The sequence below is a fragment of the Rousettus aegyptiacus genome, unplaced genomic scaffold (assembly GCF_014176215.1).
Source record: "Rousettus aegyptiacus isolate mRouAeg1 unplaced genomic scaffold, mRouAeg1.p scaffold_m13_p_2, whole genome shotgun sequence".
Lineage (NCBI taxonomy): Eukaryota > Metazoa > Chordata > Mammalia > Chiroptera > Pteropodidae > Rousettus > Rousettus aegyptiacus.
Genome location: NW_023416295.1, coordinates 172,408,663 through 172,432,076, shown reverse-complemented (window position 1 = coordinate 172,432,076; position 23,414 = coordinate 172,408,663). Strand labels below are relative to the sequence as shown.

At 58.5% G+C, this 23,414-nt stretch overlaps 2 protein-coding genes across 4 annotated transcripts; one reads left to right on the top strand and one right to left on the bottom strand.

Moving 5' to 3' along the window:
- Nucleotides 1-1,268: 1,268 nt before the first annotated feature.
- PMM1 (phosphomannomutase 1) lies at nt 1,269-10,628 on the top strand. Its single transcript, XM_016135834.2, has 8 exons — nt 1,269-1,418; nt 3,640-3,757; nt 4,880-4,956; nt 5,084-5,175; nt 5,366-5,465; nt 8,726-8,801; nt 9,686-9,801; nt 10,150-10,628. Exons 1-8 carry the CDS (start codon nt 1,332-1,334, stop codon nt 10,270-10,272), a joined length of 789 nt encoding a protein of 262 aa, XP_015991320.1. The 5' UTR covers nt 1,269-1,331; the 3' UTR covers nt 10,273-10,628.
- Nucleotides 10,629-10,866: 238 nt separating this feature from the next.
- Nucleotides 10,867-22,801, bottom strand: CSDC2 (cold shock domain containing C2). Of its 3 annotated transcripts, none has more exons than XM_036237587.1 (5): nt 22,661-22,801; nt 22,456-22,531; nt 14,410-14,708; nt 13,394-13,516; nt 10,867-12,792 (listed from the first exon to the last, which is right to left on the bottom strand). In XM_036237587.1, the coding sequence occupies exons 3-5, from the start codon at nt 14,583-14,585 to the stop codon at nt 12,630-12,632; spliced, it is 462 nt and encodes a 153-aa protein (XP_036093480.1). In that variant the 5' UTR covers nt 14,586-14,708; nt 22,456-22,531; nt 22,661-22,801; the 3' UTR covers nt 10,867-12,629. The 3 variants fall into 3 exon arrangements, with proteins under 3 accessions (XP_036093480.1, XP_036093481.1, XP_015991322.1); XM_036237588.1 differs by having other exon boundaries at nt 22,665-22,801; XM_016135836.2 differs by having other exon boundaries at nt 22,456-22,801.
- Between the last annotated feature and the right edge of the window lie 613 nt (nt 22,802-23,414).

The following is a 23,414-nucleotide window of genomic DNA, read 5'->3' as shown; positions in this document are numbered from 1 at the left end:
AACCTTTTGGGCACCAGGGAGTGGTGCTCCTATGAGAATCTAATGCCTGCCGATCTGAGGTAGAGCTGAGGCGGTGATGCTAGCACCAGGGAGCAGCTGCAAATATAGATGAAGTTTGCTGACCCGCGGCTCACCTCCTGCTGTGCGGCCCGGTATCTAACAGGCCACAGACCAGTACCAGTCCGCAGCCCCAGGGCTTGGGGACCTCTGTTCTACAACACAGATTTTCACAGCTTCATCTTATAGATGGACCATAGTTAATTTAACCAATGCCCCCCCCCTTTTTTCTTTTCTCGAAGTTGAATTGCTGGCTTAAAGGGTCTGCACATTTCGAAGACTTTTGACAGGCAATAGCTGTTTAATCAGTAACTGTATTAAGCACATTTACACAAATTCTCCTTTCTATGTGCCACATACAATATGGGTTCTTTTACACTTACTTCTTTTCATGTGCAAGGCAACCCTGCAAAATAGATGAAGTTCTTCTCGTTTTACAAACGGAGACACAAAGCCTCAGAGAAGTTTAGTGACTTGTCTGAAGTCACATATGGTGGAGCTGGAAAAATAGCCTAGAACTGACTCCAAAGTCAATGTAATGGTTAAATAGTGGCGAATAGAGGGATCTAGGAAGGCTTCTTGAAGGAGGTGGACTGTGAGCTGAGCCTTATAGAGTGGAGAGAATGACAGCAGAAAGTATAAGGGAGGGAAAGGCTATTTGGCAAAGTCCCAAGTCTGAGCAAAGGCCATCAGGAGATTTCTTAAAGCTCATGGTTTGAAGGACAAAGGTATTAGCCAGGAGCTAATGATGGCGAGCGGGGCGAGTCGGGACAGCCCAGGATCTCAAGTCCCGCCCATGCTCGGCAACACACTACACTGTCGGTTCGAGGCCCCACCACCGTCCAGCTCCTCCACCAAAAGATGCAATCAGACTCATCCTGCTACGGTCCAACTCGGGCCCCGCCCCTCTCTTCCGAGTTTTAGCTCTCGTTTCCCGCCCGGCCCCGGCCCCGCCTCCGCATGGGTTGGGACAATCCGACCTTTCTTGCCGGGCTCTGCTCCGCCCTACTCCACGCCCCTTCTCCGCCTGGTACAATCAGAATCATCCTTACAAGTAAGTCCGCCCAGGCCCCGCCCATGCTCCGGCCAGACCCACCACCTCCCGCGGAGACCACGCCCCGGACACGCCCCCCGCGTGTGGCGCAACCGGGCCTGCCTACGGACGCCGTCTCTCCCAGCTCCGCCCCTCCGGGGCCCCGCCCCATCTGGCCTCTTCCCTGCGCGGCTCGGGCCGCCGCATCCCGCGACTCGGGCGGGCACGCGGAGCTGCAGCCATGGCTGTGACCGCGGAGGGCGCCCGCAGGAAGGAGCGCGTCCTCTGCCTGTTTGACGTGGACGGGACCCTTACGCCAGCTCGGCAGGTAAGGGCCTCGACGATCGGAAGCTCGGGGAGGGAGTGTCATGTGGACACCGGAGGCCGAATGTGGGGCCTGCAGTGGTGTGACCGCCGCGTCCCCGAGACTGAGTGTGCGATTCAGCGGCACCCAGCCCCTGTCACCCCGGGGGCGCCCACTGGGAGTGATGGGCACCTGAGCCCGCACGTCACAACCCGCGGGAGTCCGCGCCCACGTTCTGCCGGGTAGCATCGGGGCTGGGTCGGATTGGAGGGCGGAGGCTGCAAGCGGGGGCCTCTCTGCCCTCCTTACTCCTCCGCCAGACTTCCACAAGCAAGGCCTGGCTCCCGGACGCCCCCTCCTCCCCAGCCGGGGCTTCCACTCCAGTTCAGCGCTAGGGCGCACCAGTAGCTGAATACTGGCTTCTGAATCCAGGGTTCCAGACAGGGCTTGGAGCGCACCCAGATGTCAGAGTCGCCATCTGCAGGGGGGCCAGGGGTCTCAGAGCCCTCCCACCCGACCCGCGCAGGCCTGGGTCTGGGTCTGGTTTCTCATGTTCCTCACCCACTTTACTTCCCACCTCCAGCCCTGGAAGGAGGAAAGGTTTGCTGTACCTTTTCGGTTGAGTAGGGGATGGGCTCCGCCCACCTGGAGGTGACAATTCCTGGGCCTAGCCTTGTCACGTTGGGGATATTGTGACACTGAGAGGGTGCGACTTAGTTCTAAAGACATCTCACCGTGTTGATCCCCCAACCTCTGCTCCATACCATTTTTCTCCCTTTGGAGCTCACCCTGGAGGAGCCCCCAGACCCATCCTCCTCTACTGGGTGCTTGGATACCTCTTTCTTGCCTGCCCTGAGGGTACCCCACCCTCCTCCCTGCCTCCAATCTGAGGCCACAAGGACCATCTGAGGGATCTCCTAGAACAGGGAGCCCGTAGGGCCTGGTTACAGGACAGAGGCTGATGGGAACACAGGTCTTAGCTTCCCCTCTTAGGTCCTGCATGCCCCATCCCCTCCCCTATGGGAGGGCCCTGGGGGCACAGGGAGGAATCAGGCCACCCTGCCTTCCAGAAGTTCCCAGGGTCCTCAGGGATGGGAAAGATGAGGGAGGGCGACAGGGTCTGGGAACAGCCCCAACCCTTTGTTCACTCTCCTTGCCCAAGAACAGCACGCTAATGTGTCCACTAATAGTTTTGCCAGGCCCTGACCTTAGTGCTTTTAAGAGTTAATTTTTAATTATACGTGTACCCATGAGTGCGTTTTCTTGTAAACAATGAAAACAACTGAGAAGGCTAAAGTCCCCTCTGACTACGTCAGGATCCAAACTCCTCCCCAAAGTAACCTAACCTGGCTGCCTGTCGTGTGGCTGGGCTCCCTTCCTGACCTTTTTCTGAATCTCTATTTGCCCAGAGGAAATATTAAGCATTGTTTTTTGAGGCTTTTAAAAAAAAATAAGTGGTATCATACATCATACTGTGTGTGCCTTTCTGCAACTTGCTTTTGACAGTTAGCATGTCTTGGGACTCTCTCATGTTGGAAGTACAGGCCTGCCTTATTCTGTGTAACCACAGTATAATATTTCAGAGCAGGCATGTGCCATTCTCTGATTCACGCGCGTGTAAATTGTTTGCAGTTTCCCACTATTATACCCCAATGAACCTCCATATACACAAAAGAAGTGGAAATTCCAAGTTACAGGACGCGTGCATTTTAAGTTTTAGTAGATCTTGCCAAATTACCCTCTAAAATGGCTATACCGATTTATACTCTCACCATCGAGTAGCATTTGAGAGTGCTTGCTTCCTCTACGTCATTGTCCATCATGAGATCGTCGGCTTTGAGTATTTGAATGTTTGAAAACATGGCATATAAGTCATTAGTTTACATTTCCTTAGTGGGGTGTCTTTTCATATGATCAGTCACCAGTTAATTGCTTGTTCATTTGCAATCACTTTGGATGCACTGTCTCATCTGATTCTAATAGTGACCCCCCCTTCCAGGTGTTGCTACTGTGATCCCCATTTTATAGATGGGACAAGGAAGGCAAAGAAAGGCAAAGCCATTTGCTGTCGAGGGACTCCAGCCAGAGTTTGAACCCAAGTGCATCTACTTTTTTAAGATCTGGGTTCTAAACCTTGACATGCCTCCAATCCCCAGGTGGAACATGGGCTTCTCATTCTGAGCACTGAATGAAGGTCCCAGATGTGCTGACAGACAGACTCTTTTGCATCCCTGCCCCACTGCAGAAAATTGACCCCGAGGTGGCCGCTTTCCTGCAGAAGCTGCGAAGTAGGGTGCAGATCGGTGTGGTGGGCGGCTCGGACTACTCTAAGATTGCTGAGCAGCTGGGAGAGGGGGATGAAGGTAGGAGGAGTGGGCCGGAGCCAGCTCCACAGTCGGGGTTGGGGGTGGGGGTGGGAAGTTCGGGAGATCCCTGGACCGATGTGCCTTTAAAGACCCAGGCCTGCTTCTGCGGGGCAAGGGAAGTAGAGGGAACCGCCGGATGTTTTCCTGACCGATTCAGCAACCATTTAGTGAGCACCTCCCATGTGCTCGGCACTGTGCCAGGCTTGGGAGAAACAGCAGTGAGCAAAGCGGGGAGGATCCTGCCCTTATGTAGTTTACATTCTCAATTCTTGCTGAGTTTCGATTTCCTCACCTTTAAAATGGGCATAGTCGATAATGGCTGCCATTTGTTGACAACGACCGTGTGTTAACTTCCTTTCATTTAATCCTCTCAATCACACTTCAGGGTGGGTGTGTGATTATCCCACTTAACAGAGGAAGATTCTAAAGTCAAACCCAGAATGTTTTCGGATGCAGAATCCCCGTTCTCAGCAGAGTTCCTGATCTCAGCCCCGTCAAGGCAGATGCCTCCAGCTCCCCAAACCAGAAACTAACTTCCTTGAATGTCCCTTTTCCCCACCCCCTTGTTTACCCCATCGGCCAGTCCAGAAATATCCCCCTGTGGGTCCATGTCCCCATCTCCGCAGTCCCACCGTTGTCCAGGTGATCGCCTCCCCGCTGGACCCTGAAACAGCCTCCTGGCCGTTGCCCCTGTTTCTCCTCATTCCCGCCACTTCTCGTGGCAGCCAGAGCTGAAAACTACCCCATGCGACCAAACTTGGCAACACAGTGACAGAAGCTGTAAAACAACACGGAAGCCCCCGTGCCGGGGGCCGTGGGGGCATAAGGGGAACCGCTATGCCGGGGAGTCCTGGAAGGCTTCCGGAGGAGCGGGTGGGATCTCGGAGGGGGGAGGGCACTTCAGGCAGAAGGACCTGCATGAGCAAAGGCCCAGAGCTGTCACTGGCTTGTTTGCGCGTCTGGAAAAAGCCAAAGCTGCAAAAGGTGGGGAGACTAGAAAAGGTTTGGGGTGGGCTTTGAATGACAAACCAAGGAATGTGGGCTTCATCTCTCTCCTTGGCTCTGGGTACCTGGTCTCACTCTCTCCCCTTCTCCCTTGGCCTCTGTGTGTCCCTGAAGTCATCGAGAAGTTTGATTATGTGTTTGCCGAGAACGGGACGGTGCAGTATAAGCATGGACGGCTGCTCTCCAAGCAGGTCAGTGCCCCCCAGGGCCTTAGCCCAGGACACTTTTCCACAGAGAAACAGTCCACAGGTGCCTTCTGTCCTGGGTGGGGAAGGGCACCGTGCCCTCCATGCCCAGAGCCCTGTGACCCTTGCCCAGACCATCCAGAGCCACCTCGGGGAGGAGCTGCTGCAGGACTTGATCAACTTCTGCCTCCGCTACATGGCCCTGCTGAGGCTGCCCAAGAAGCGGTGAGACCCCGCCCAGCCTTGTGCCCAGCCTCGCCTCCCAGTCCCGGGCCTGGGAAAGGGTGGGTTTCTCTGGTGGGACCTGGTGGGTGGGTTCTTGTCTCTGTCACGTCCAGACGGGGCTGGGTTGAATTTAGGGCCTTTCTCCTTCTCTCTGGCTCCCCGCCCTCCCTCCCACCCCCATCGCCGCCAGTGGAACCTTCATCGAGTTCCGGAATGGCATGCTGAACATCTCGCCCATCGGCCGGAGCTGCACCCTGGAGGAGCGGATCGAGTTTTCCGAACTGGACAAGGTGCCACCAACTGTGCGACCTTAGGCCGTAGGACCTCAGGCGCTCAACCTGTCTGTCTGAGCCTTTACTCTCTCATCAGTGCAGTGGCTGGGTTGGGGGTGGGTGCCCTGAGAGAACCAATCCCCTTTCGGACGCCTACCATGCCCCGTGGTTGTCGGGACACGTGTATCTTTTCAGCATCACTGGTTTCCCTCCCCTGGTGACAGGCACCACCAGCCACCTGCTTACCTAAGCCAAGCCCTGGGCATCCTTTCCACCTTCCCGCCCACAACAGGCCCCACAGTCATTCCTGTTGGTTCAGCCTGCAGGGTTGGTCTCAAATCTGTTCACTTGTGTCCCTCCTCTCGCCCTTCCCTCGGCCCCCATAGTCCCCTGCCAGTCTGTTCGCCAGCGGTGCCAAGGAGAACCTTTCAAAGCACGTCCGCTCTGTCCACTCCCCGCTAACAGTCCTCCCATGGCTCCCCTTGCCAACCGGACAACGTCCCCGCCTCCCGCCTTGGTGCTCTCGCCGCCGAGGGGTCTGCCTGGCTCAGGCCCACCTCTTCAGGCTTCCCTCTGCTCCTGTGCTTGGAACACGCCAGGGTCCCTCTTGCCTTGGGATGCGCTGCCCCCTGTTAAACTTCGACTTGAATTTTGCTTGTCATCCTCAGCACCACCCCCTCCCTTAGAAGATAGAGCGGGCCATCTAACCAAGCCGTTTCACGCTGGCGCATCCCTGTCCTCTCCGACCTCTCCGACCTTCCGCTCTCCTCCTTCCATTCCCTGTTTGGCCACGTCTTCCTTGTTGATTCTAAAGCTAGCAAGCGGCCTCCCACTCCCCCACTGCAGGGCTGTGCCTTCTGCCCTCAGGAGCGGTTCGCCCTCGCACCCCCTTTACGTTAGCTCAGATGTCACGTTCTCGGTGGGGCCTCCCCCAGGCACTACGTTTAACGTTGCACCCCCTTGCACCTCCCACCCCTCTGATTTCTCCTCCGGCAGCCATCACCACCCTCTGAATATAGTTAGTCACCTGGCTGTTGTCTGGTTCCCCCGCCAAAGCCGTAAGCGCCTTTAGGGCGGGCGTTCCTCTCGCTGTTCACCGCCGAATCCCCGTGCTCAGCACGTGCCTGGCACATGACAAGGGCTCGAGAAATACTTTTTGAATGAATGAAAGAGGTGGTGCAATCCCCACTTTACGAATGAGGAAACCGAGGCTCAGAGAGGGGTAGTGACTTGCCCAAGGTCACGTAGGGAAATTGGTTTGCAGGGCAAAGATTCGAAAGCCTCCCTGAGGAGGGGCGGGACTTTCCGTGACGCCTCCCAGCTCACTGACCCCCACCCCCACTGCCACCCCATGCCCAGAGGCTTAGGCGGCGATGCCCACGTACGTGCATGGGGACTTCTCAGGGCGCCTTCTCAGGCCACTCAGGTTTCCGATCCCAGCTCCACCTCCACTTGCCGAGGCGCCTGCCGTGTGCCATGGTCGCAGGCATGCTAGGTGACGGGCACCTAGCCAACCGCTCAGGCACCCTTTCCACCTTCCCACCCACGCAGGGTCCAACAGGCGTTCCTGGTGGTTCAGCCTGCGGGGTGGGTCTCAGACCCGGCCCTGTGTGTGTCTGCCCTCTCCCCGCCGGTCTGTTCTCCGGTGGTACCGTGGTACCGTGGTATCGTGACACCCAGCCGGTCTGTTCTCCGGCGGTCCCACCGGGAAAGCGGCTTCTGTACTGTGTGTGTCTTTGTTTTCTCTCCTGCAAACTGGGGATAATCATAGTTCTCATCTCCTGGTCCGTAACGAGGACTGGACGAGGTGGAAGCCTAGCAACACCGACTCTGCCCACCACCCCCAGGGTCTTCTCTGCCTCTTTGGCTCTTACTCGCCTGTTTCTGGTGTTGGAGAAGGGCGTGGACCTCCTGGTCTCCTGCGTTCCCTGCACTGGCCCAGATCGCATACAAATGCTTTACTCTCCTTCATTCCCCCAGACCCTGAGGACAAGTAGTCCCCTTCCTTAGATGAGGATACTGAGGCCAGAGGGTGACCAGCTTGAGGACACAGTGCGAGTCCTGCTGAGGCTAGTTTTGGCACCTGGGGCTATCCAATGACTAGCCTGGTTCTCCAAAGACAGAAGGTGCAGCCATCCTGGGCCATACGGGGACATTGATTCTTGAAGTCCTGCAACTTGCCCATGGTTACACAGCCAGGAGGCAGAGCAGCCAGGCCTGAAACCCAGGCAGCCTGCCTTAGTCTTTCGGGGTGGGCCACTTTGGCCTTAGAGCTCATGTCCTTCCTGGACCACTCCTCCAGGCTCCAGACCACTGGCCACCGCCCGCCTCGCTTGCCATAACAGTCTCACCCAACACTTTGACTAAAACGCAGGACTAGGCATTATGCTCCTGTGCTGCGAAATCCTCAGTGGCTTTTGGTCCCCCAGGATGTGTCCACTCCCCAACCAGGCCTCCAGGCCCTGCGAGCTGATCACCCCGCCAAGCTCTCACCACCGCTTCGGCCCCATGGGCGCCCCATACCTCGGCCACAGCGAGCCTGCACTGCGAGAGCCATTCGCTCCTGTGGTGCGGGCCCCATTAGCAAAGCATCCGAATCAGCTGTCCCTCCAGGCCTGCCGTGGCTGTTCCCCATTCTGGCCCCAGCAGGGCCAGGCTGGGGATCCTTGGGCTAGTGAGCAAATGTCCCTTTACTCTATGTTCGTAGATACCCCACAGATGTTCAAGGTCCTGCGGAAGGGTAGGGACTGGGGAGGCACCGCGGGGAATTGCGGGGTTGGTTCCATGGCTGCGTCTGGCGTCCTGCTGGCCTCCCTCTGAGCACCCACTGCCACCTGTTCACAGATCTTGACATGCTCTTGGCTCCTCACGCTCACTTCTAGTGCCTGAGCTATGGTTTCGTTGAACTGGACGGAGCCGATGGGGCAGAGCCCTGTCCTGAGGTGGACTCTGACTTGGGACTCAGATTGACCTGTCCCTTCGACCTTCTTCCTCGAGCCTCAACTCCAAGGCATCCTTCAGAATACCTGGCCCACATTCCCCACTGGCGGGAGCTGGCACCGAATTTAGTCACGGACCTTCTGGATTTAGGCCCTGGCTCTGCCTCTGAGGCTGGGTAACCTTGAACAGGTGCCTCTTCTGAGCCTCAGTTTCCCATCAAGTAGGGGTCATGATATCCCCTTGGAAGACTCTGTGAGCTCACAGGAATTGTGTGCCCAGCACAGGGCCTGGCACATAGCAGCCCCCTGAGCCTCAGTCTGCTCCCTTCCCTCTTACAGAAGGAGAAGATCCGGGAGAAGTTCGTGGAAGCCCTGAAAACTGAGTTTGCTGGCAAAGGGCTGAGGTTCTCCCGAGGTACGTCCACAGCTTGCAGGGCCTGATGGGCCTGGCGCGAGAGCCGCCTGCCAGGTCCTCACGCCCAAGGCCAGCTGCAGTCCCCAGAAACTCCTCCCACCCCTCTGGGCAGACAGGGGCAGGCTGAGCCTAAACAGTGGGGGACTCCCTATGTCATGGCCCCCGGGCTTCCCCACCTAAACCCCGTCAATACCCCACCACCCACCCAGTTCGGGCCAGAAACTGAAGCGTCTCCCTTGCGTTTCCTCCCTCAACCTTTCCCAAGTCCAGTCTACTAGCGAGTTCCAGGGCCCTACGTCTAGAATGCTCTGGAATCTGACCACTGCTCACACCTCCACTGCCAGCAGCCTCATCCCAGGCCCGTCTGGATAACTGATGGGTCAGGTCTCCCCCTGCCACCTCCCCTGACAGTCCAGAAAGATCATGGGAAAACAGACCATGTCATAGTCCTGCTCAGAGCCGTCCAGACGCTCCTCCTCTCTCGGAATGAAACCCGTGACCCCCTCCCTGGACCCCAGGGCTCACGTGCCCTCACCTCTGCCCTCTCCAGTCCTCTGTCACTGGGACACTCCATGTCCTTCCCTGCCTTGGGGACCATACTCTGTGCCAGGGCTTGTAATTCTCTAGCCATTGCCACTCTGGCTCAGGTCTCAGCTCTGTCGCCCCAGAGAGGTCTCCCCGGATCACGCTGGCTGGAGAGCTGCTCTTCCCGCACCTCCCTGGCTTCATGCTCTGAGGCGGCCTGGTGCGTTTACCGCCTGTCCTCCCGCCTGCATCATAGCTCCCATGAGGACCCGAGTCTGTCCCATGCCCTGCGCCTGGCTCTCAGTAGACACTCGAGAGTCGTTGAGTGGCTCTGCTGGCTTGTCTGCCTGCCCCCACAGGAGGCATGATCAGCTTCGACGTCTTCCCCGAGGGCTGGGACAAGCGCTACTGCCTGGACAGCCTGGACCAGGACAGCTTCGACACCATCCACTTCTTTGGGAATGAGACCAGCCCTGTGAGTGTGGCTCAACCCAGGTCAAGGCCGGGCGACACTGGGTGACAGAACAGAACTCCTGGGAGACTCCCAGAAAACAGCCAGTGTTCACCAGCCCCATTACATTGCAAAGCTGGGGCCCAGAGCTGGCTGGACACTTGCCCCATGTCACACAGCAAGGCAGGGCAGACCTGGTGAAGGCTGAGAAGGGGGGCTTTCTGGAGGTTCTGAGGGGACAGGAGGAGGGGCAGCTCTGCAGGAGCCAGTGGGGGGAGGGAACCCCATGCCAGGGTGGGTGCTGGGCCCCAGCCCTGGGAGCCTCATCCAGGCACCACCTGTATATGCCCTCTCTGCCCTTCCTCTGTGCAGGGTGGCAATGACTTTGAGATCTATGCCGACCCCCGGACTGTGGGCCACAGCGTGGTCTCCCCTCAGGACACAGTACAGCGATGCCGCGAGATCTTTTTCCCAGAGACAGCCCATGAGGCATGACCGGGATGTCCAGAGACCTCCGCCCAGGCCTGAAGAGAGCCCCCGGCCCAGGACACCTGCCTCACATGGCTTGCTGCAAGGCCCACCGTGAGGGGACAGGGTCTACGTAGACAACTGTCCCCAGCAGTCAGCTCCTGGTGGGACTGACTCCGTCCTCCACCCCGATGGCACTGGCCACAGCTGCTGCTTGTACTTGTGAACAGAACAGATTTCTGTCTACACTGGGAGGAGGTGTGTGAATGTTGGTACTAGCCAGAGCCCGCCCCGCCTGCCTGTCGCAGACGGGTGCAGAGCGGCAAGGAAGATACGGTGTTTGCTAGAACTTTATCACAAGCATTAAAGTTCCCGGAACAAGGTATGGTGTCAGTTCTGAGTGGATGGCCGGCCCCAGTCACAGATGCTATTAGGGCCACCACTTTGCAAATGAGGAAACAGAGGCACGGGTGGCGGGGACTTGTTCCAGGTCACACAGGAAGTCTGATCCAGTCAGGGAGGGTGGGCCAATGAAATCCCAAACAAGGGCTGGTTTAGGCTGCCCTCCCCCCGCCCCTTCCCCCGGGACCCCAGACAGACAGAGGCATCTCTGGGCCAGGCTGAGTCACAGTCGAGGGTTTATTGCCAGTGTCAGGAAGGGTGGGGGAGTCCGGGAGGTTGGGGGGTCAGGAGGGTTTCTGACTGGAGGCTGCGGGGCTGAGTGAGGAGCGCCACTCCCGTCCGCCACGTGGCTGCCCCCAGGCTGATGCTCCCACGTCCTCCCTCCTGGCTAGTGCCTGAAAAGGGGGGGTCCACTCACAGGAGGGGCGTCTTGTGGGGCTCCCAGGAGTCAACCTGTACCAGTAAACCTCCACTAAGGGGGTCAGGGAGCCCTTATTTCTCAGGGGAAGGGCCTCAGGCTCTTTCAGAATAGCCGCAGATCGGAATAAGGTGTCGAGCTGGGCCCTTCTCTGTTTGGGGGCGGGGCGCAGGCCAACACATCTCAGCCGCTCTGGGCTCCCAGCCTCTGTGGTGCGGACAGGGCGCAGGGGTGGGACACATATTCCAGCTGATCTTTACCCTGGGGCCTTAAAGGGCTGGGGATCTTAGTCACCAACCCCGTCATCCTGGGCGGTTGAGCCCCATTTCTACACCACCACCCCCCCCATCAGATGTGTTCTCTGGAAGGTAGTCGGGGGCGTGGAGGGCAAAGTCCTCCTTCCTGGCCTCCCAGGCCGGGCCAACCCCACCCGAGAGTAAATGCACACAACACATATCTTAAGGGACGGACAGCCCAGAAATCACAACTCAGCCACTGGCTTGGGGGCCAGCAGAGCCACCGTCCTGTGGCTTTAGGAGGAGGGTCCAGAAAGGGGGCTGCAGGGCTGGTGGCCTCCCAGGCTCGGAGCCATTCTTGTGGGTGCCCCAGCCTGGCCCTGCCTGAGGGGACGTGTGTCCACACGTTGCTGGGCCCTCCGCAGCCACCGCGGCTGGGCGTGGCCAGAGCATCAGTGGGGCTTGTGTCGGGGCAAAGGGGATGGCTCCATCTAAGCTGGGGAGACGTGTCCCCACCCCTCTGCAGACCCGCGCCTCCCAGGGAAGTGGAGGCACCATGGCTCGGTGCGGCCCAGGGGAGGAGATGCTCTGATTTGGGGATTCGCAGAGTGATTGCCAGGCTGAGGAGGAGGGACTGTGGCTAGTAATACTAGAGCCCCCAAACTGCCTTCTGCCGTCAGGCCCCTCTGTCCTGCCTGTCCAGTGTGAGTGCTGAGAGAAGTGGGGGAAGGAAGGCTGGGCCGTGGCACTGAGGGGCGGCCGGCCCGCCTCTGCCTTTCACCCACTTCCCTTTCCAGGGGCTGGGAGGCCCCGCAAAGTGCTCGCTGGCCTGGTTTCTGAGGGGTGGGGTCCAGGCCACTGTGGGGGGCCCCGGTCTAGGGTGAGAGGTGCGAGTAGCTCAAGCACAGAGTCTAGCCCTGGGCCAGGGCCTCTGGCGGAGGCGGGCAGAGCAGCAGACTCGTCTGGCAGGGGCTGGCCCCGCGGTGCCCCCTGGCTCCCAGCCCCAGGCCTGTCGCAGGCCCCCAGAGGCTCGGTGGACATTGGACGGTGGGCAGGAGGGCGAGAGGGTCCTGTGCCCATGTGGCAGGAAGGGGAGGAAGGAGAGAGAGTGGATAAGAAGAGAAGGCAGGTCTGGTGGCCTCCTCCGCAGTCCAGCTCATACAAGAGTCACGGGTCACAGGGGTGGTTGGAGGCAAACGCTCAGGGCCACAAGCACAGACAGACAGACGCGCACACTGAGGCCACCTGGGGGACTGAGTCAGCCAGTGCAGTAGGGCAGGAGCCAGCTGCCACCCGCCCATCCACCCTTGGGGGGCTCCCTGCCCGGCCTAGGAGCCCACGACCTGGCCAGACCATGTCTCATGGGGAGTGTGTGGGGCCAGCTGGGTGAGCACCACCTCCACGGCCTGGAACTTCTGGTTCTTGGGCGGGATGGGGCACATCTTGTAGGTCACCTCGTCACCCTCCACCGGCACGTACTCGCCCTCGATGCTGGTGAGCAGGAGAGGAGTGTCAGCCCAGCCGCAGGCTCCTCTTCCCAGACACCCCCTGTGACCTAGCTTCCCTTCTCGGGGCCTCAGCCCTCTCATCGGTAAAATGGGAATCATAAATCGTCCCTTCCTCTCTGTGTTGTTTGGGGATTAAGTGAGATGTGAGAGGGCATTGGGAGGTCCTTGAGGCTTTGGAGAACCTCAGGGCCCTCCCTAAGTCATGCCTGGCATCAGGGCTGGGACGCAGGCCTAGAGCGGCCTCTCCCCACCTAGCCTACCCACCCAAGGCCCCTTCCAGGCAGAAGGGGCCAGGGGCTGGCCCAGCCCTCTCAGCCCCCTGTTGCTAGGCAGGATCCCGGGGCCCAGCCAGTGGTTCCCAGGGCTCCGGAGTCGCCCCTCCTCACCTGCCCAGCCCTCCCCGCCCCATGTGCCCCCAGCCCCTATGAGAGGAGGAAGTGCCAGGAGCACAGACCTTGGCCGGTGAGGGGAGAGGCCTGGGGAGGCCCTCCCGGAGGCGCTGGGGGGACGCTGCGGCCGGGGCCGGGTCGCGGACTGGAAGGTGGGAGGGAACCACCGGGATGGGGGGGGCGGACGGGACTCACTCAGATACGTGCACGAAGATGTCCTCCGACCCATTCTCGGGGGTGATGAAGCCGTGGCCCTGCGAGCGTGAGAACTGCTTACAGACGCCCTTGAACACGGGGCCAGCAGAGGCGCGGGCTGTCCTGAGGAGGATAGGGAAGGGGGATTGGAGCCGTAGCCTGGGGCCCCCCACAGTCCTGGGCCCCGCCTGCGGAGGCTGCCTCGGGGGTGCGGGGAAGGCTCCCCAGGCCAGAAACCGCACAGCGGTGCTAGCTCGGTCCTCTCATCACCCCATTTGACAGATGAGCAGACTGCGGCGCAGAGGAGGGGACCGGCTCTCCCAGGGTGCACAGCGTACGGGTCTCCTGACTCCCAGCCAGCCCCCTCTCTCTGCACAGAGCCCTCCCCTCCTCACTACCTCCCGGAGCAGCGATATCCTAGTCGCTCAGGTGTCACTCATCTGTTCATCGTTTATTAAACATCTGCTCTGTGCCTGGCCTTGGGTTAGATACAGGGGACCATCAGCACTTGCCATAAAAAAAACCCACCTCCTTTGGCCAACCTAAGTCAGTCTCCCTGGCTGACAAGCCCCCTCCCCATTTTACCCCACCCCGCGACTGACACCAAAGGCCCGAGGCCAGTCTCCACCCGGCCTGCTCCCAGGTCAACCCCATGCCACCGTTTTTGCCCAGGCCGTCCCGTCTCCCAACTTCCTTCTTCACCTAATGTATCTCCAAACCCATCATCTTCCCTAATGCCCAATGCTGAGGCCTCAGGGGGCGAAGGGCGAACAGCCGCCTTCCGGATTGCATGCAGCTTGTGCGCGGCTGCTTTGTCTTACTCATCACTGCTCAGGAGCTCAATAAATCTTTGTGGAATAAATGAAGGAATTAACGAATGAACACTAGCGGTCGCTGGAAAGACCATACATAGCTCCCCCGTCCTCAGGGGAGGACAACGGGGCTTGGAGAAGGATAGTGCTGGGTCCCTTTCCCGGGAAAGACCCCTGGAGCTTGGGCAGGGGGCAGATACTCACGCCGAGTACGTCCTGGTCCGTTTGGTGGGCAGAGGACTGGGCAGGTCCCGTGATGTGACACTACTCCGCTCCCAGACCCTGCTGCCCTCCCGGTGGAAGGGGAAGGTCGGCCAGACAGGGGACTTAGGGGAGTGGAGCGGGGGCACGACTGGGGGCGACGTGGGCTCCGAAGTCATGGTGGGGCCAGCAGGAGAGCCCGACGGGCTCCCGGGCTCGGGGGCCGGTGAAGGTCTTGGGCGTCCTTGCGGGCAGGGCCCGGCCTGGCCCTGCTCGGCAGCCTCACCAGCCACAGGCTCCGTCTGAAAGAAGACGAGAGAAATAGAGGTGAGTGTGGGCCAGGGTGGACAGCTGGACACCGGGCACAAGTCGAGGACCGCGCCTGAGTGTCTCGCAGAGTGTCGTCAGGCCACTCGTGGCCTTTCTCTGACTCAGTATCCACACTAGAAAGACAAAAACGGTTCTGTGACCTCACTATGGACTGAATCGTAGTCTCCTAAAATTTATGCATTGAAGTCCTAACCCCCGGTGTGACGGTGTTTAGAAGTAAGTAGATTTAGATGATTTAGATGCGCTTAGGCTCTCAGCCTCCAGAACCCTGAGACGTGAATGTCTGCTGTTTAAGACGCCCAGTCTGTGGTATTTTGTTAAGGTGGTCCAAGCTAAGACCAGTTTCGAAACTCTTCCAGCTTCAAGTTCAATTCTCTAACTCCGGGGTCTGGAGGCAGGATGGGTGAAGTGGTCTGGAACACGGTTTGGCACAATTCTTAGCCGTTTCAAATCCACAGACCTGGGGTCGAATCTCGGCTTTGTCATTTGTAACTTGGTGACCTCAAGCAAGCCACTTAACAGTTCCAACATGCTGGGTAGGTGTGCGGGCTCTAGACCCAGATGGTCTGGGTTTGAATTCTGGCTCCTCTACCTAACAGCTATGTGGCCTTGGTCAACACCCTTAACCTTGGACCCAGTCTCCCGCTCTGTGAAATGGGGATAGTGCTGGTCCTTCCTCTATAGAGAAGTTGCTATGAGTATTGATTGACTTTCTACCTGCTTTAGAACGGGACAAGGGCATGGTGAGCTCTTGAGAAGTTTGGCAATTTTTCCTTAGCTCCATTTCCTCCTCTCTAAATTGAGGATGAGAATACTTACCGTGCAAGGTTGCTGAGGATTCAATGATCCAGTATGTGTGACAGCATCTGGCATCTCGTAGATACCCAGTACACTGATATTATCAGTGCTGATCAATAGAAATTCTCACATGAACAGCTCAATGCTTAGATGACCTTGAAAAATTCATCCTACACGTTCATCTACTGAGGAAGAGAACAAAGTTTTCCCACCCATGGGGTTGGGAAGTCTTGTATCCCAAGAGACACAGCTTGGAACCCTGAGGAAGACAGCTCAGCGTATGAGTCAGGCTGCTGTTGACTGAGGCTGGGGCAGGTGGCCTACCGCAGTGGGGCCAGGTAGGACACCTGGATGAGCTGGGGAGCTCCAGTTTGACCGCATATTAGCTACTGACCTTGGGTAGCACTTTACTGACCTCACCTGTTTCCTGTACTATGGAGCTGATAAGCCCTGCCTCACCCCTCCAGGCTGTGGTGGGGTTTGGCTAATGAGGGCAATGTGTTCTCTACTTCCTCATCCCATTCTTTCAATCTCCCAACCCCTCGGCCAAAGGCCCTGGGGTCAGAGGTGAATCCCTAAACTGCAAGTCTATTCCTGGCCTCCATCTGGTTCCCCACCCCTCAAGCCTGGAGTTTCCAGGGAAACGTTCAAGGCTTCTTAGGAGTCCAGAGTCCAGGAAGCCCCAGAGCACTGCCTGGCAGGGTTAGACGAGCAAGCGGCCACCACCATATTTAACCCCGACCACTGGAGCAGGTCTCCTGGCCGCTGTCCAAGATCACACAGCAAGTGGGATATTTCTGGGTCGAGATGATGAGCTGCCTCTGCCATCCCTGGGGTGGAGGTTCAGATTCCTTCCTAGAGGCACCCCCCGCCATGTCTCCCTCCAGCCCAGGAGTGAGAAAGGCCCCTCACGGCCCCTCATGGCCCCTTAAAGTCCCCTTAAGCTGATATGGGGCTTCTCTCACTGAGCCTACTCCAGGAGGCGAAGGTGGGCCAAGTTTAGTATTTTTACCCCCATTTTAGAGAGAAAAAAAACTGAAGCTTGAAGGAGAGAAGAAATCATATAAAAACCTATACATGAGTGTTCACAGCAGCATTCTTCGCACTAGCCAGAAAGTGGAGACAGCCCGAAGGCCTGTCAGTTGGTGACTGGATAAGCAAAACATGCGACAGCCATGTAGCGAAATATTATTCAGCCAGCAAAAGGAGCGAATTGCTGATTCGTGCTACGACATAGATGAACCCTGAAAGCATTATACTAGAGGAAGAAGCCAGTCACAAAAAAACCACACAGTACGCGGTTCCATTCATGCCAAGTGTCCAGACAGGCAGATCTGTAGGGACACACGGTAGGTTGGCGGTTGTCGGGGGTGGAAGAGGGCAAAACGGGGAGTGGCCTTAATGGGCACTGAGTGTCTTTTCGGGATGATGACTGTGGCGACGTGGCCCAACTCCGTGAATACGCCAAAAAACACTGACTTGTCCGCTTGAGCAGGTGAATGACGTGGTATGCGAAGGAAATCTCGATAAAGCTGTTGCCGAAAGGAAGACAGGCAGCGAAGCGCCCCAAGCGGACAGCGAGGAAAGCCCGAGACGCCGGGCCCTGCAGAGCGCTCCTGGCCGCCTCCCACCCCGCCTGGGAGCGGGTGGCGGGTGGCGGGTGGCGGGGCCAGAAACTCCGCCTCCCTCTCTGAGAAGCAGGGCAGCCCTGGACTGCTCACTGCACATTTTCCCAGGCCTGGTATTGTGTTTGGCGGTAACAGGTGCTGGGAGGTCAAAGTGCACGGAGGGGAGAGAAGGTGATGGGGGAGGGGCAGCGGCAGCTCCATGGTTACCAGGGAGACACAGCCGCGCTGGGCCCAGCTCTGACCAGCTAGGCCTCCCAACCCAAGGCCAAGTGAGCATGGCTCCCAGGCGGTGGGAATAGGAAAGAAGCGCCGATGGTCCAGGGTTAGCCTTGATAGGCGGGCAGCCCCTCCTCTCCCCTCCTCCAATGGGCTTCCCAAAATGGACCAGCAGCGCCCAGCCCCCACAGGACTCTGCGAGGTTGTTCCCTCACCGCGCCCCCCACCCCGGGGTCGCCCTCAGGAAAAGGCAGGGAGTCAGCCTTAGTGGAGGGGCGCAGATGAGGCGGACTCCGCGGTGCTGCTCTGGGCTCTCCCTTCACGTCCTTCCTCTTCTGGAAACTGGGGTTATATGACCCCCTCCTCTGAGAGCTCTTAGGAGGAGGAAATGGGGTGGACTGTGGGAAGCACTGAGTAGGCGCTGGGTGACGGGTTGCTCCTCCCAGACAGGGCAGCTAAGTCGAGCATGGAGGGAAGTCGGGGTGGGGGGAAGGAGGAACCTGACTGAGCTGAGTCAAGCTCACCCCTCACTCTCTTCTTCTCTGCCTCCCCAGGACGAGATCCTTCCCCCACCCCTCATAGCATCTCCTGTTATTAAATTCCTGCAATAGCCCTTTAAGGCTGGTGCTATTATTACTCCATTTTGCAGATGAGAAAAACTGAGGCTCAGAGAGGTTGAGTCACTCCCTGAAGGCCACACAGCAATTAATGTCTGAGCCACAACTCAAACCAGGGCAATATGACTCTGCAGCCTGGAGCGGGAAGTCAAGAGTCCTGGGTTCAGGCCCTGCATTGCTACTGCCTTGCTCTGTGACCTTGGACAGTCTTTCCCTCCCTGGGCCCTGGCAGAGCCTCGGACCTGAGGGAGCTGTGCACAGGGGGATGCAGAGTGAGCCTCCAGTTCAGAACCCTTTCTCCAGTGTTGCTGCAGAAGGCGGCAAATGAAGATGGAGGCTTTTGTTGTCTGAATGCCATCCACAGCGCAAGGCTTTACAGAGATTATTTTTCAACCTCCCAGTTGCCTTGAAAGGTTGAACTAAGAATTGTTTCCATTTCACCGACGAGGAAGCTGAGCCTCAGAGAGGTTAAGTGATTTGCCCAAGGTCACACAGCAGGTACGCGACAGAACCCAGATTTGTCCGAAGGTGAACATTTATCCTCACTCTTCCTGTGAGGATAAATTCTGTTCCTAGTTCAGCCAAGATGAGACTGGAGTTTCCCCCCAAAGAACTCTCCCGGAGAAACTAAAGGGGGAAATAAACTCCGAATGCAGAGAAAAAGATGTGTTTGTAGAACATTTGTTTTAACTCAAAGGGACTTAAAGCCAAGCCCCCAAAAGCCTTGGTGTGCCCATCTGGGGAACCTCCTGCCCAGAAAAATGCCCCTCAGAACTAGCAGTCTGGGAGCGAGAGGGCAAGCTGGGACCCAGATGGCCCAGGTTGAACCCTGCCTCTTCAGCACCCCGGCTGAGTGGCCCTCCCTTTCTGCGCCTCGCTTTCCTCATCTGTCAGATGGGGCTAACCAGGGCACCCTGTCCCGGTGGTGGGAGGGTGAGGAGCGGTGAGCGGGCTCCTCCCTGGCCACATCTTCTGGCTCTGACCGCCCCCAGCCAAGCTCCACTTCATCCCCCTGCGTGATGGCCAAACCCCAGCTGACTTGTGATTCTGCAGACAAAGGGACCATGGGAGGCGAAAGGAAAACATCGGGGCTGTTGGGAGATAACCTAAGGGAGGCGCTCCGACACAGACGCAGTGTCAGAGGGCCATGGGACTGTGACTCAGCCCCGTCGGCAGGTGACCATTGCCCGGCGCCGGGGCTTCTCCGACTCTCAGCTCCCCACAAAAAGAAGGGGCAGGAAAGGGCTGTCAGAGTCCTCTCGTGACCATGAGAATAACCTCTCCTGGGTGGCTGAGGGAAAGCAAGCTGGCTCGTTCGTCCTCCCAGGGCTGTGCGACCTGGGGCGAGCGCCTGCCCCTCCCTGGGCCTCACTTTTCTCCTCAGCTACATGAATCGCCACTGGTCCAGATGACTAATGAGGGTCAGTCCAACTGTCCCCTGAAGTTCTCAAAAACATATGCATAACCGAAGGAAATCGATTGCCTGGCAACCGGGACAAGGGAAGGAGACAGCCCCGCCCTTAGAGGGCCCCCGGTCCAGCGGGAGGAACAAACAGGTGACGGGAACGCAGTGCAGGAAGTTCTGATACAAGTCATGGCCAGCACTATTGATTACCAACCATGTGCCAAGTGGGGTAACAAGCCCTTTGCCCTACTTTCGAATTCAGTCCTCAGGATACTGTGACAATCGCCATTATTATCCCTGTTATACAGAAGAGCGAACCGAGGCTCAGAGAGGTGAAGAGGCTTGCTAGGGCCACACGGCCTGTCAGGGGCAGCACTTCTACACCCTGGAGACCTTTGCGGAAGCGGGGTACAGAAACACCCTGGCAGGAGAAGAGGAGGAAGAACTTGCAAGTCCCTGAAAACTCCTGCTCTCCCCCAGAGAAAGGACAGTGGCTCGGAGAACTGGGGCTCTATTTCTGGCTTTGTGCTGACTCAGACCATGACCTTGGGTGAGTCATTTGCCAACTCTGACAAGATTAAAAACAACTCCCCCAATAAAAACATCCCAGCCCAAGCCCCCGTTGTGAAGAAGCAGATGGGGTGGGGGGAGGGGGGCGCCCGAGGAGGAAAGGGTATGGGAACACAGGATGACAGCGAAAGGGCTTTCTGAACGTCGGGGTCTTGTCCTCGGTGGGCCCCAGGAGGGTGAGGAAACAGCCTTAGGACCACCAAGCAGAAGCTGGCGCGCCCCCCGCCCCTCCCCCACCCCGGCCTCCCAGACACTCCTTAAAATACATCAGTGCCAAAGCTGCTCTAGCAGCTGGAGGTGACCTAATTAAACCTGGTTCTTTCCCCCTCCCACAGCCTCTGTGTGTGTGTGTGTGTGCTCGCGCGCGCGAGTGTGTGTGTGTGAGAGGGGGTGCGGGGGGGGGGGTGCGGGGGGGCGCCGCCTCAGCCAATACTTGAGTTTACTTGAGACCCTTTAATTCTCCTCCTCGTCACATGCCCATGCTGCCCTGGGGGCCTGCTGTGATTAAGGCCCCTGAAGGTCCTTGGCATAAGCGAGGGTGTGGATGCCAGGATGGGCACCTCAAGGGCCGTGCTCGCATCCCAGCTCCGCTGGGCTGTGTGACCCCAAGCAAGTCACTTTCCCGCGCTGAGTCTCCCTCGAGACACTGGTCAAAGTAACTCGGAGAGTGGCCGAGCTTCGAATCAAATCAGCGTGACCCCAAAGCCCTTGACCTTTCCAGTACACCACGCCACTCACCTTGTTGACCATCATTTCCCTTAGTTTGGGGGCAGGGAAAGAGCCTCCCCCTGCTTTTTTTTGGCCCCATCCCCATCTTGCTGCTCTGTGTGCACAAAGGCACAGACTGCCTCAAGCCCCCTTCCCACCAGCCCCTGGGGGCCCGGCCACCTTGGTCGTGACCAGCTCGGCCAGGCCCAGAGCGCCCTCTGCCGGTGCCAGACTAGAGGCCCTACTTCCAGACCGGCCTGCAGGTGTCATCCCCCACCAGCGGACCGTGCAGGGCCTCCACCCAGTGCCCCTAGGGAGCCGCCCTCCCCGGCCGGCGGGCATCAGTGAACATTGCCCAGCCATCTCTCTAGGCCCGGAAGAGGCCTCTGTGGCCAAGGCTGTCCTCTGGCTCTTCCAGGGCCCTGTGCGGGCGGGTCTTGTTTATACCTGCCTTTTTTTTTTTTTTTTTTTTTTTTTTTTTTAAGAGGATGGGGCAGACACATCCACATGGGCAGGGCAGATCTGGGAAAATAGACGTTTTTGAAAAAGACTTCAGGGGAATGGCAGTGGGGAGGCTAGGAGGAGAAAACATCCAGAATTCGGAGGACCCCAGAGGCCTCTGGGGTGGAGTCGGTTCTGGGGAACTGGCTGCCCATCCCCCAGGGGGCTGGAGACGGCCCCTTCCCAGGGAGAGGCCTCTACTGGAGCAGGTCCAGGCGGGCATGATGCCAGGCTCTCAGAGGTGGCCCGCCCCCGCCGGTGCGCTTCCGCCTCCCCTCCCCCAGCCCGGCGGATGCGGCCCCTCACGCTCTGTGTTTATTATTGTTCTCGTGCTGCGGCCCCCTCCGCTCTCCCCGGGAAGAGCCCACAGGCTGGCAGCTTGGCAGGAACCTGCTGTCTCCCTCGTGGGTGCCAACACCACCCCTTATCTCCGCCTGGACTCCTTGTGCCAGGGTCGGGCCACTCAGGGACTTGGCGCCAGCCAAGGCTGCCCCTGTCTCTGCATCCCACCTCGGGGGGCCCAGCAGCCCCAGGCTTATCACTCTTGTCCTCCAGGGGCTGCGCCCAGGCAAGGGTGAGGTCAGGGACAGACCTGGCAGGGGAGAGGAGTGGCCTCAGGAAAGGCAAAAGCTACGAGTGGGGTGGCTCCAAGGCGAAAATAATAGCATGGAGCCACCTCTCCAAGCGAGTTAACACAATTACCCCACCACACTGGGGAAGAAACAGAGTCAGGAGAACACGGCTCCTCCAGGTCTGACTGTCTGCCCCTGAAGTCCCTCCCCAGCCCCAGCCGCAGCCCCAGATTCCGGGGGCAAAGGCCCGGTCCGCCCCTGCTGCTCTGGGAGGAGCGCGCTCATTCTCCAGTCACCTCTCCCTGCCTCCCAGACAGGAGGCTGCGGCTTGGCAGGTGTGTGCTGTTCTCTGGCTCTTGAGCCAGACACAAGTCCCAGACACAAACACACACACACACACACACACATATACACACACGCAGACACACGCTGTCTCACAGAGAGCCACACGGCCTCGGCTTCCCTTGGGGGTCAGAGGGAGGGAGGGCGAGCCCGGTGGGCTCATCTGCACACCCTCTCATATCCACCTCCCCGCCCCCGCCCCCCCCCCAAACCGTAAGCTGAACTGGGCTGGGCCAGCCCCGGGGGACATGCCCACCTTCCCAGCCTCCCCTGCCCCATGTCATACCTCCCTCCTCCTCCGTCCTTGCCAAAGCCAGTTTCTAGAGCTGGTGTGCCTTGGGATCCCCCATCCAGCCCCTTACCTCTCCCTGGCAGCCGAGGTCGAGGACTGCCTCCTGCAGCCGGCTTCAGCACTCTGCCTCTCTTGGGCGCTTGGAGCTAGGAGCAAAGGGTGGTCTGAAAGATGCGCTGTGTGTATGGTCATGCGTATGGGTGTGTGTGTGAGTGTGAGTGTGTGTGTGTGTGTGTGTGTGTGTGAGCATGCGGCACCTCGGGCCCCTCACTCACTCACACACGCCTTTCTCCTGACGTCAGGAAGAGCAGGAGGGAGGGACTGGGGTGGGAATTTGTACTCCCTGCTTAAAGGGACACGGGGCCCAGACACCACCTCCCGAGTCAGGCGCAGGCTGAGTGAGAGAGTTAGCTGTGTCTCTCAGGGCCCTAAAGCTTCTTTTTTTGGAAAGTGGCTTTTATAGCCAGGCCAGGGTATAATTTGCCCTGCCAGGTGGGAGTAGCTGCTGAGGAATGCAGGGGAGGAAGAGCTGGGGACAGCCCGCATTCCTGGCAATTAGAGAGCAGGTGGAGTGGTGAGTGAGTGTGTGAGTGTGTGTGTGTGTGTGAGTGCGCTGGGGGGGCCTCAGGGTGGGGGTGGTGAGTCTGAAAGGGTGGAGGCCCCGCAGAAAGGGCCCCCACCACCACCAAGGATGCTCCAGACAAAGGTGGGAAGAGCCAGATCCCCAGCGCAGGCCTTCCCCTTCCCTCTGGCCCCTCGGAGTGTCCCCTGCCCTCCATTAGCGCCGACACCCTGCTTAGGTCTGGCTCTCACTTGACTCTGAGAGCCTTGTGAGTGAATGAACTTGGGCAAGTCACAGCAACGCACGTCTTGATCTGGTCCACAGTAGGCCCTTGAGGTATTTCTAGTGAACTGAGCAGAAGAAGATCCTAAGGAAGTGATGAGCTTGCTACACACACACACACGCACGTGCGCGCACACACACACACACACACACACACACACAGCCTGGGGGTCTCTCAGGCTGGA

Excerpts from the sequence above, each read along its gene's own strand:
- PMM1 (XM_016135834.2), top strand. The coding sequence starts at position 1,332 with ATGGCTGTGACCGCGGAGGGCGCCCGCAGGAAGGAGCGCGTCCTCTGC. Across the intron at positions 5,176-5,365 it reads CTGAGGCTGCCCAAGAAGCG|TGGAACCTTCATCGAGTTCC; the intron begins GTGAGACCCCGC and ends CATCGCCGCCAG. Across the intron at positions 8,802-9,685 it reads AGGGCTGAGGTTCTCCCGAG|GAGGCATGATCAGCTTCGAC; the intron begins GTACGTCCACAG and ends CTGCCCCCACAG.
- CSDC2 (XM_016135836.2), bottom strand. The coding sequence starts at position 14,585 with ATGACTTCGGAGCCCACGTCGCCCCCAGTCGTGCCCCCGCTCCACTCC. Across the intron at positions 13,517-14,409 it reads CGGACCAGGACGTACTCGGC|GACAGCCCGCGCCTCTGCTG; the intron begins GTGAGTATCTGC and ends TATCCTCCTCAG. Across the intron at positions 12,793-13,393 it reads ATCTTCGTGCACGTATCTGA|CATCGAGGGCGAGTACGTGC; the intron begins GTGAGTCCCGTC and ends CCTGCTCACCAG.